At 40.9% G+C, this 12,089-nt stretch overlaps 1 protein-coding gene across 3 annotated transcripts in view; it reads right to left on the bottom strand.

The window, feature by feature from the left end:
* CHD6 (chromodomain helicase DNA binding protein 6) overlaps nucleotides 1-12,089 on the bottom strand; it is a 178,978-nt gene that overhangs the window by 82,511 nt on the left and 84,378 nt on the right. For all 3 annotated transcript variants that reach the window (XM_070420947.1, XM_070420949.1, XM_070420948.1), the window contains exons 9-14: nucleotides 7,903-7,989; nucleotides 7,567-7,701; nucleotides 6,639-6,760; nucleotides 5,185-5,428; nucleotides 3,909-4,085; nucleotides 3,169-3,312 (exon numbers count right to left, since the gene is read on the bottom strand). In XM_070420947.1, the coding sequence (XP_070277048.1) occupies nucleotides 3,169-3,312; nucleotides 3,909-4,085; nucleotides 5,185-5,428; nucleotides 6,639-6,760; nucleotides 7,567-7,701; nucleotides 7,903-7,989 (909 nt within the window). The remainder of the gene's footprint in view (nucleotides 1-3,168; nucleotides 3,313-3,908; nucleotides 4,086-5,184; nucleotides 5,429-6,638; nucleotides 6,761-7,566; nucleotides 7,702-7,902; nucleotides 7,990-12,089) is intronic.

Here is a 12,089-nt window from a genome sequence, read left to right as displayed (position 1 = left end):
ACCATCAGTGGTCCACAGACCACCGGTTGGCGACTGCTGCTCCAAAGGTTTCCTTAAACCAGGGGTCGCCAACCTTTCGAACCTCACAGACCACCAGTGGTCCACGGACCACCGGTTGGCGACCGCTGATTTAGAGTATACTATGTGCCAGATACTGCGTTTGTCAATACAACAAACACAACTTTAGAGAAGATGTGGGCCTTTTCCTCAAGAAGATCATTGTCTAGGACAGGGGTGGGCAAACTTTTTGACTCGAGGGCCACAATGGGTTCTTAAACTGGACCGGAGGGCTGGAACAAAAGCATGGATGGAGTGTTTGTGTGAACTAATATAAATTCAAAGTAAACATCATTACATAAAAGGGTACGGTCTTATTTTTTTTTTTTTTTAGTTTTATTCATTTCAAACGGGCTGGATCCGGCCCGCGGGCCGTAGTTTGCCCACGGCTGGTCTAGGAAGAAGAAAAAATGCATACCACAAAATAAGTGCAATGGAAGAAGAGAATGCATTTCTAATGGTACAAAAATGGAGAGGGGGCTGGAGCTAGCTTTTGAAGGATCAATAGATACTGCACACGTAGCAGAAGTGGAATTCAGTTTGATTATTCATTGCTCTCAAAGCCTGCCTTGCCACAGAAGTAGAACCAAACAGATTGGAACCACAGAGTGTACCCTTGACATCTGTTAGTGAAAGTCCTTAGGTTTCTCAGTCCCCACATTCTCTGCCCTAACCCACTGTCACACAATTACTAGATTAATTTAGCAGAACTAATTATGTCACTCCTGCAATCAAAGCCTTGCATTGCTCCTTTAATACCCACCAAATCCTTCAACCTGTCTTTCTAGATCTTCCCAAAATACAGCTCTGAACCTCTGTCCTCATACTCCATAATCATCCATTCTGTTTCCAGCTTATGTGAATGATTCCTTACTCCTGAATAAATTCTATTTAATAAACAATAAATTTCCATTTTTCCTATGTAAAATAGTCACCATCTCTTCTCTCTCCACCTACTGAAAAATTACCCACTCTTCCAAGTCCACTTTCAAACTGTATTCTCTCTCTGAAATCTTTCCTGATTTCCAAACAGATGTAACCTTTTTCTCCTAATAAAGCCCCCAATTCCATTCTTTGTTTCTCTTGAGGCATTTAAACTTATCTGGCGGCATGCAATATGTCAGAAAAAGAATTCAGAATAAGGGTCCTAGAGTGCATAAAAATCAACAACTTATGCAAGAATCAAGAAGAAATGGATGAAAAAATCAACAACTTATGCAAGAATCAAGAAGAAATGGATGAAAAAATCAACAACTTATGTAAGAATCAAGAAGAAATGAAGAGCGATATAGCTGCAATAAAAAACACCATGGAAAGTTTCAACAGTAGACTAGGAGAAGCAGAGGACCGAATTAGCGAATTAGAAGACAGGGAAGCAAAACACACCCACACTGAACTGCACTTGGAGAAAAAAATTAAAAGACAGGAGGAGAGCCTAAGGGAGCTATGGGACAACATGAAACAAAGCAACATACGAATAATAGGGGTGCCAGAACAACAGGAAGAGGAACAAGGCTTAGAAAACCTATCGTCCGAAAACTTCCCTGATGTGGGGAAGAAAAAAGTCACACAAGCACAGAGTCCCAAACAAGATGAACCCGAAAAGACCCACACCAAGACACATCATAATTATGATGGCAAATGTTCAGGACAAAGAGAGAATCTTAAAGGCTGCAAGAGAGAGACAGAAAGTTACGTACAAGGGAGCTCCCATTAGACCAAGGGTCCTCAAACTATGGCCCGCGGGCCACATGCAAATACAAATATTGTATTTGTTCCCGTTTTGTTTTTTTACTTCAAAATAAGATATGTGCAGTGTGCATAGGAATTTGTTCATAGTTTTTTTTAAACTATAGTCCGGCCCTCCAACGGTCTGAGGGACAGTGAACTGGCCCCCTGTTTAAAAAGTTTGAGGACCCCTGTATTAGATTATCAAATGATTTCTCAACAGAAACACATCAGGCCAGAAAAAAATGGAAAGAAATTTACAAAGTGATGCAAAGCAAGGGACTGAATCCAAGAATATTCTATCCAGCAAGGCTATCATTCAAAATTGAAGGGGAAATAAGGAGCTTCACAGACAAAAAAAAGCTAAGGGAGTTTATCACTACCAAACCAGCAATGCAAGAAATGCTAAAGGGACTGGTGTAAAAAGAAGAAATAAAAAGATAAGAAAGAACATAGGCACAAAAAGTAAAAATGGCTACAAACAAGTACTTTTCAATAATAACTTTAAATGTAAATGGACTAAATGCTCCAATCAAAAGACATTGAGTGGCTGAATGGATAAAAAAACATGACCCATATATATGCTGTCTACAAGAGACCCACCTCATTAGAAGGGACTCACACAGACTAAAAGTGAAGGGATGGAAAAATATCTTTCAGGCAAATGGAAAGGAAAAGAAAGCTGGGGTAGCAATACTTATATCGGACAAAATAGACCTCAAAGTGAAGGCCATAACAAGAGATAAGGAAGGCCACTTCGTAATACTAAAAGGATCGATACAAGAGGATATAAACTTGTCTGGCTTATTTCTGTAATCTTTAGTAGATAATTCTACCCTAGTAGACAGTTATTTATTAATGTTGGTCGTTTTGAATCAGCTTTGAGTCCAATAAGCCAGACTCAGGACTACATCTTTCAAAACTGAGGAAATTTAGTTGATATGGACAAAGCTGGACTTACCAATTACTCTAATATATAATTGCCTTCTTTTCCTCACTGCTCTTGAGTATTTTGTTGTACTAAAGAATCAGCCTGAGAATATGTTGCAGATTATGTAGGAGGAAGGAGGAAGGATGAGGGGAGCAAAAGAAAGCACCAAGATCCTGAAATCACAGCTATGAGCAAAATCACTGAACTTACATGTGAGATCAGTGAAGGCTAGAGGCCTGATATGTTAACATAAAATATTTTAGGTGCTGATTCATTTATTCTTTGGAGTAATAAGAACTGCTAATAACTAGCTTATCCTCCTCAACATAAACAAAAAATACATTAAATAAAGGATGTCAGAACTTGCTAACTCCTGTCCCCACAGTGGTTTCTCTCCTTGATGGTAAAGTAATCACCACATTGTCTCCTCGATTCTACAGGCCCCTATTTACCTGTTCCTCTGTTTTCAGATCTCCAAACTCCTCCAAGAAAGCAGTCTCTGAAGGAAACTGTGATGGCTCCAGAAAGTTGAGCAAACTGAAGAGCTCCTCCACAGAGTTCTGCAAGGGTGTTCCAGTGAGCAGCACTTTGTGTTCCTGCACAAATTAACACATGATGAACAGTGTTTGAGCTCCTCAAACAGTAGGCCAGGGCATTCTGCGCTCAATTTGGGGCAATTCTATTGTGCGTTAATGAAAAGACAGGGTGCCAACATTTCATGGGTGTACAGTTAATAGATCAACTTTCCTTTCACATTAATAATTCCAGCAGCAATTTCATGTTAATTAAAGCAACCATTCATTCATTCATTCATTCGTTCAACATTACTGAGTGCCTTCCCTCACATTCTGGGCACTGTGCCAAGACAATAATGTTAAAAAGCCATCATCTTTGGTATCAGATCATTCAGGGACCCAGAAACAAATCAAAACACCTTACATTTCCAGGTCACAAATTTAATGGGATTTAAGATTCCCTTGGGTCCCTTTGGGAATCAATCTATGGCAAAGGTCAAACTGTTAACCCAGTTCATAACAAAAAACAAACACATTTGACTCCTACACTATCATAGCTATAGAGGGCAAACAAAATCCAGAGTAAAGAAACTACGCAAAAGTAAGTTACATGAAGAATGCTTCCTCCATAGTGAAGAGAAGCCCCCATGTATATGTGAAGAGCTTGCAACTCTCACCAGGGCCATGAGCTTTAGACCCTCCAGAAGTTTGCAGTTCCTGTTCTTCAACCTGTGAGCTTCATCGATGATCACACAGCTCCAGTGAATCTTCTTCAGCTCTGGGCAGTCTGCCAGGATCATCTCAAATGTTGTGATGACAACATGGAACTTGAAGACTCCTGAAAGGGGGTTTCCCTGAGGATGATACAACAGCAGGCAAAACTTTATGCAATGGCTATAGAATCCAGCTAATAGGCACCAGCTGGCCAAGAGGAGCCAGCACTAGAAATGCTAGGGCCTAGGTAAGAAGCCAATAAGCACTGCTCTTCCTCATTTGAGAAAAGAGAGAACACAAGAATGCACCAGCTATTTAGACAAGAGACAGACCTCATTACATGGGTGAAACAGAAGAGAGCATGTGCCCTCACAAAGGTGAGACAGATGAGCAGTACGGAAGGCACAGCAAGGAAGCTTTTTATTTATTAACTGCCAGGGTAAGGAAAGCAGATGGGTTTTGATTCACACATTCTAGTCACGAGTCTGTCTAAACCATGCATAGACAGTAAAGATCTTGATTCCCCTGGGACAGGTGCTACCAGGAGGGCACACCTTTGCCTTTTAGCCTGTCTCAGTGCTGCCATCACATTTAAAGAACAGAGCTGCATCATGTCAGAGTACACCGTAAATTCCTTCCAAGTGTCTCCAGCAGTTACAAAGCTCCCGGCTGGCTTTTCTCTGATTAGATTCTTTTAATTTTCACCTTAATTATAAAATCCAGTGTCCAGAACAAGAACACAAGCATACTCGGCAAAGTCCTTATACTTAACAAAAGCTTTTTAAAAATTCTATTGTGCTTTTAACAATTTGAATCCTGTTTTCTCTTTATCCTTCCCTGTTAAATCTGTTAACCTCTTCTCCAAACTCCCTGGCTAGGAACCCATTCTCTATACACCAATTCTGCTGCTCACTTTCTTCACTGAGCATACAGCAATTCAGATAAAATTTTGTGTGTAAAAGTAACTTCATAATCCAACCCAGAAGCCAAGCTTTCAGAGTCCTCTGGTATATCTCAGGGAGTGTAAAGCATGCCCTATAATTCCGTGTTTTATCATAAATTAAACTACCAGGGAGAGTAAGAAGTCTGCCTCAATAAGCATATGACTGACTCTACATAATCAGTAAACAGTAGCCCAAGGCACAAGACACTAAACTCCAGAAGAAAGGTGACAGAAATGCTGCTCTCAACTGTGACATCGAGGTGTCACTGGGTCTTTGTGATCGGCATAAGGCTCACCTGTGCATCTCTGTACACCATCTCATACTGCTGGATCATCTGCCTACTGATCTGGCTGCCGTGGTACACAATGGCATTCATCTCTGTCCATGTTCGAAACTCCCGTTCCCAGTTAGTGATAGTGGAGAGTGGGGCGATGATGAGGAAAGGGCCATGGACTCCCCTGAGGAATATTTCTGAAAGGAATGTGATGGACTGGATGGTCTTCCCTAGGCCCATCTCATCAGCCAAAATACAGTTTTTCCTGCAGAGAGTAAGAAATACAGGCAATTCACAATCAATATAGGACAGAGGTAGAGGCTGATTATAACTAAAAAGATACTTCAGAAGCATACCTTGACCTGTAAGTGAAGGTCTTATCAGCATTTGCCAGAGATGCAACTAAGGCAAGTTTTTATTATTATTAGTCATATCTTGCCTGCTTCCAAAAAAGAACTATGGCAAATTGCGAGAAAATACATGAAATGGGTCCATTTAAATAAAAACTAAAAACACTAAAAATTAAAATAATATAGAACAAAAATATGCCTCAAACTGAAGCCAGTTTCTGTATCCAACAAACTTCATGGAAGCAAAGGCAAAAATAAAATGATAAGTTACATGATTCTCATTGTCTTTCACTTGTGTTATCAAAGGACAAACTTAACCCACATAATAAATTTCTAATCAGAGAAAAGATGCTGGTCTCTTCTGGTGATTCAGGGTCACAGATTGCACAGAGCCAAGACACTCGAAGCAAGGGTGTGGCCCCATCCAGTCTCACCTCTCACTGCATAGAGGGCAACCTCAGACAGAAAGCAACGCTCTGAGCTGAGAATAATGGTAGAAGACTACGCCAGAACACACGCCTCCAGAGTCCCATCTTGGTGTGTTTTCCATTACAACATGCTGTCTTTAAGATCAATACTGGGGGGGGGGGGGGCACATTCTAGAATGTTAAGAAAATCTCAACCCATTTTTCTCATATTTCATATGCTTCATCTATTCTGATAGGAACTAAAGCACAAAGAGTCCAACCTGAGCATTCGAGTACAAGTCTAGAACATCTGTGGCTCACAAACAAGTAGCAAAGTTGGGGCAAGAATCCAGATCTATTCCCCTTTAAAGCCAATTTTTGCTAAAGACATAGAGATAGAAAACATGTTTAAAGGATCCTTTGAGCATAACCAAGATAGAGCATTACCTTTTGGCTAGATTGGCAAAGGCGAAAAAAAAAGCACAAAGTCGATGATGTGTAAAGACCATTCCTTTTGGTTGGGAGAAATACCTGACATAAAAATATGATGTCCTAGTATGAGGGACATGCAAGGACTGCCAGCCTGAATCAATGGCTGTGTTGTCCTCTCAGCTCTCTGCTGCTCTACTCTAAGTGGGCCACGGCAGCAACCCACCTTCAAGTACAAACACTTGGTTAGAAAATCACCCATGAAGTCAGGAATAGTCTGGATCCTCACCTGTTATACCAGTTAAATAGAAGCCAATTCATCCCCTCCAGCTGGTACTCCCGGAGCTGGTTACTGTTCTTATACTCACGAGACTTCTCGAGTTTCTGCCAGGAGTCTGAAGCAGGCCGTTCCTAGTAGGAAAAAGCAGAGAGCACACTACGTAGAGAATAACGTTTTAGAAGCAGAAAACAAACAAGGACACAAAATAATAATGGGGAAAGTAGTAAATCTCAAAACACTGCCCTAAATCTGGCTTCAAACTACAGTGACTGTTTTCTTTTCTTTTCTTTTTTTAAAAAAATATATTTTATTAATTTTTTACAGAGAGGAAGGGAGAGAGATAGAGAGTTAGAAACATCAATGAGAGAGAAACATCGATCAGCTGCCTTCCTGCACATCTCCTACTGGGGATGTGCCCGCAACTCAGGTACATGCCCTTGACCGGAATCGAACCTGGGACCTTTCAGTCCGCAGGCCGACACTCTATCCACTGAGCCAAACCGGTTTCGGCAGTGACTGTTTTCTGACTAATGTACAGGCCCTACATTTTCTAGGTTTCACTGGATTGAACTAAGAATATCTCTCTAAAATTTGCAAGTAATTAATAAAAAAGAGAAACAGACCCACCTAAATCTTATTGTTATATTGTTTTACTTAGACTCTTAGATATCAATCCTACTTACATTTTAATTTCCCTGAAAGCCAGTATTTTGGTTTCTATAGACAGAATTTCTTTTATTTCTTTGTGCCTGTGGTATGAGCTCAGGAAAGTACAGTGGGTCAAATATTCTGATTAGTTTCTAGAGTCAGAACATCAGGCAAAAAGCCTGATAATCAAAACTGCAAATTCCTTAAATTCTTCATAAACACACTAGCAATCTTATTACTTTATCTTTCCATATGAAACACCAAATTCTACATATAACTAATAGATTACCATATGCTTAATTTCAGGGAGAACTTGAAGAGATTCAAATTCTTTAACTTTAGCAGGATCCACGTCTTCCTCTAGCTCCCATGTACTTTCTTCGTAGGGCAGTGAGCACCACTTCACTAGATAATGCGTCACTTCCTGGTGGGAAAGAGGAGAGAGAGAAAAAAGTTCTTTCTACTAGATTACAGGCATCGATCATACTCTGTCCAACTTATGGAAACCCACCCTATAATATAACACACAAATGCCATTCAAACAAAGACCACATGTTGACAAAACAAGCACAATATAAGGTAAGAAGGGAAGACACTAGGAGAGTCAGCATAGCAAAACACCTACCTCTCCTGTTTCTGCATCCTTGGTGTGGGCCACCTCCAAGATGCGATCAACTTCTACATAGTCTGGGTTGAACAAGTCTTCGTCAGGCTAATACAAACATAGAAGAGTTTAAGAGTGTCCCCCTGACTTCAAATCCCACTTCATGCTTTACCATTAAGTGACCCCTACTCTGGACCTATCAGGAAACACATGAAATGGTTCACTTGAGAATAAAAGTCACCTCAGACACCCTTTACTGTCCTAAATCCTGCTCTCCATGACTAAACTGGAAAGAATCAACCACACCTCACAGGCTGCCCTCAGCCAGGGGAAGGCTTCCCTCTGATTACTGTAGTGCTGTGCAAAAATCAGCACAAAGAGGATGCCCTTTTATTACTGCTCCCTGTTCCAAAGATCACCCTTGGACACTCTGGTTTCTTTTCTTTCTTAATATAAATAACAGTAATAGCTAATGCAGGAAGGAGCCACGAGAGGAACTTCTGGGGTGCAGATAATGTTCTAATTCCTGATCCAGGAGGTGGTTACACAGATGTGTTTATTTTATAAAAATTCACTGACCTGTACCCTTAGGATCTGTTTATCTTTATATACATTACTAGAAGCCCGGTGCATGACATTCATGCACTTGGGGGGGGGGGGAGGGGAGGCAGTCCCTCACCCCGACCTGCACCCTCTCGCAGTCCAGGAGCCCTCAGGGGATGTCTGGACCATCAGTCGGACACCCTTAGCACTGCCGTGGAGGTGGGAGAGGCTCCTGCCACCCCGCTGCGCTCACCAGCCGTGAGCCCAGCTTCTGGCTGAGCAGCACTCTCCCTGTGGGATCACACTGACTACCAGCTCCTGCATGGAGCGCCTGCCCCCTGGTGGTCAGTGTGCGTCATAGCAACCAGTCATTCTGCCATTTGGTCGATTTGCATATTAGCCTTTTATCATATAGGATGCTTCAAAAAAAGGGTACTTTTAAAACAACAATAAACAGCACTGAGAAATATTTAATGTGTGTCTGGAATCATGTTAAATGCTTTCATTTAAGTCTCAAAACTACTTCATGGAGTAGGTACTACAATTACTTTACGGATGAGAAAGCTGACTCAGAGCGGCTAAGTAACATGACCAAGGAACACAGAGCTGTGAGAACTGGAGGTTTACCCAGGTCTTTCTTACCCAGAAGCCCCAATCCTGGACAGCTAGAATGTTCTTATGGCTCCTTAAGTTGGAAGGCTCATTACACGCTATCTAGTTTCATCTTCTAACCAGTGCAAGAATACTTTATATAGCATTCCTGGCAAATCCACCCTCAGATTCAATTATTCTCATGTTCAGGAATATACTGCACTCTAAGACCTGACCCACTGCCAAGACAGCTCTACCTCTGCCTGCTCGGCAGTCGCATCATGATCTTTATCGTTATGACTATTAAATTACAGCTCCATTTCCATCTTGTAACTGTGACTCATTGGTGAGAACTGCTTCCTCTCCAGCAATGGTGACCAAGTTGATTCTACCTCTCTGTGTTGGCTCTTCAACAACCCCTCCCTAGCTGGGTTAAATAGCCCCAGACATCCAACTGTTCTTCAGATGCTTTAATGTTTCCAGATCCCTTAATGATACAGAGCTCACACTTGTGGAAGAGTGACTATGGGTCAGGTATTGTGCTCAGCACTTCTAAGGGTACAAACATTGTGTCACTTAATCCTCCCAGGTATTCTGTGAGGTTGATACTATTAGGAAGGATGTTATGCAAGTGGCCCAAGGTCACCCAGGTGTGTGCATGCGTGTGGGGGGAATAGTTTGGCTCCAGAACCCAGGCTCCTAGCAGCATGCAGTCTGCTTTCCACCTTTCTTCTCAGTCACTCAGCTATGACTGGAATCCTTTATCACCATTACAGTCCTCCTGCAGCTGCCCTCAGGATTTGCAGAACCTCACTGAATCCTGGTACCCAAAAATAAACAAAACATCTATATATATAAAAGGCTAGTATGCAAAGTGTCCCCATGGGAGTTCGACTGGGAGACCGGGAGTTCTATCGCTTACTATGACGTGCACTGACCACTAGGGTGCAGTGCAAAATGAAGGAAGGCCTCAGCTGGCAGCCAGGGAAGGGAGGTCCGGCTGGCAGCCAGAAGGGACCCTACCCATGCATGAATTTGTGCACTAGGTCTCTAGTTTAGGAATCAAAACAGCAAGGCACAGCAGGACTGTTCTATTGGTACAGTGCAGGATTTCTGTTACTTTTTAAACAGCCACACCCTACTCTTGGCTCACAGCAAACTTGTAATTAAACTGGCAACATCTTTCCTCCCTAGAACTGCTATCCAGTCATTCTCTACACTCCAAAATGTAAAGATCTTTAAATACAAATGTATGACATTACATTTTACAGTCATTATATTTCACTCATCCTGGCCTGTCCAGGTAAACCTGAACATTGTCTTTGTCATTTATTCTCCCAGCATTATTTCTGGTTTTCAGAAAGGGTTTTAGTTGGGCCTCTATCCCTATGGAGTATGGGAACTCCAGTCTCTCCAACTGGAGTCTCCTTCACAAGACTACCCTTTCCCCTGGCTACCTCATAAAGCACCTGGAAATAATAGATATGAAGACACTCTACTCAAAACTAAGTTATTATTTCTTTTATAAGAATAGCATTTATCCGAGTTATTAATAAAAATGTTAAAACCAAAGACAGTATTATAGGAACTATTCCCCAGGATTACTCCTTAATTTCATGATGTCCTCCAACTTTTTTTCCCCCCCACAAGAGTGTGAACTGCTGTTACAGTATTTCTGTAAAAACAACACAATTTCCTCTCTCTCTATTCCCAACCAAGGAAAGCTCACACCCTTGAGAATAAATCAGAAAATAGACACATGGGTCTTTGAAGGCTATTTTAAGAAGCTTGGACTTTATTCCAAGAAAATGGGAAATTCTGAAGGTTCTGGAGCAGGGTAACGAACAGCATAGGTCAAACCATCCTCACTTCCTTGGAGCAGCCAAATAATTACTGAGCACTGACTCTGTGCCTAGTACCAGGGCTAGAAATACGAGGAAGACCAGGGCCCTGTCTGTCTTCCAGGGCTCAAAATGGAAGATACAGACATGTTGTAAACAAGTTACTGCACTGCAAATACTGGCTAAAATAGAGGTGTGGAAAAGATGTTCCAAGAACAGAGGGAGAGTATCCAATAGGGCTTCAAGATGGTTTTCTAATTCTAGTAGTCGCCTTCCTTTCCCCAATTCTCTACCAGAGGGATGATGCCATGAAAACAGTTCTCACAGGCATTAGAACAATTACTGGGGGAGGAGGGGAGAGGACCTGGGCCAAACATTAAGGCTAAAGAGGAAGAACCCCACATTAGGACATGAAGAATGCTTATTGACATTGTCCTAAAATAATTTTTTGTTACAAGAAAAGGGAGTACAACATAATAATTAATTGGTAAATATCTGTAGCAATTTACTATAATTTAATGACATCTGACTGCTCTCTTAAGGTCCAGTACTTATGACTACATTTTAAGAATAATTTTTATTGCTTCTTTTCTTCAAAAGTTATCTAAATAAAATTTAAAAATCACATGCTAAAAAATAAGAAAATAAAAATCACCACAAGCCCATCAGCCAGAGAAGAGACTTTCCATGTCATTAATAACTGTTTTCCAATACCATTTTTTCTGGCTGCACAGTATTCCATCCTATGGGCTGTATAATTTAACAAAAGTCTATTATCTAACACTTCATTTTCAATTTTTCACCAATATAAACAACTGTTTATCATTGTTAAATCTTTGCACAAAGACTTGATAGTTTCCTTAAAATAAAGGACAGCGTTAACTGCTGGGATAGACGACATGCAAATTTTGAGACATTTGATGTCATTTGTCATAATGCTCTTCTGACAGTCATATGGCCTGATGCTCCCACCCAGTGATGTACCAAGTGTCTCTTCCCCACTCCCTCACCAGCAATAGACAGTACTTATTTTTAAAACCTTCAAATACTTGATAAGAAAAGATTAGAAGATTCCCATTTTAATTTACATTCTTTGACTAGTAGTCAAATTGACTACATTTTTGTAGGTTAATTTGTCCATTTTTTTCTATTTTGGGTTTTATATTTTTCTTAATTATAAGAGTATTTCTTATTAAACTATTGGTTATATGTATATGTATGTGTATAATGTGT

Source organism: Myotis yumanensis, unplaced genomic scaffold, assembly GCF_028538775.1.
Source record: "Myotis yumanensis isolate MYYU_CA2020_CCGP unplaced genomic scaffold, mMyoYum1.0.hap1 SCAF_7, whole genome shotgun sequence".
NCBI classification, from domain to species: domain Eukaryota; kingdom Metazoa; phylum Chordata; class Mammalia; order Chiroptera; family Vespertilionidae; genus Myotis; species Myotis yumanensis.
The sequence above is the reverse complement of the archived record's forward strand: the minus strand, read 5'-3'. Positions and strand labels throughout refer to the sequence as shown.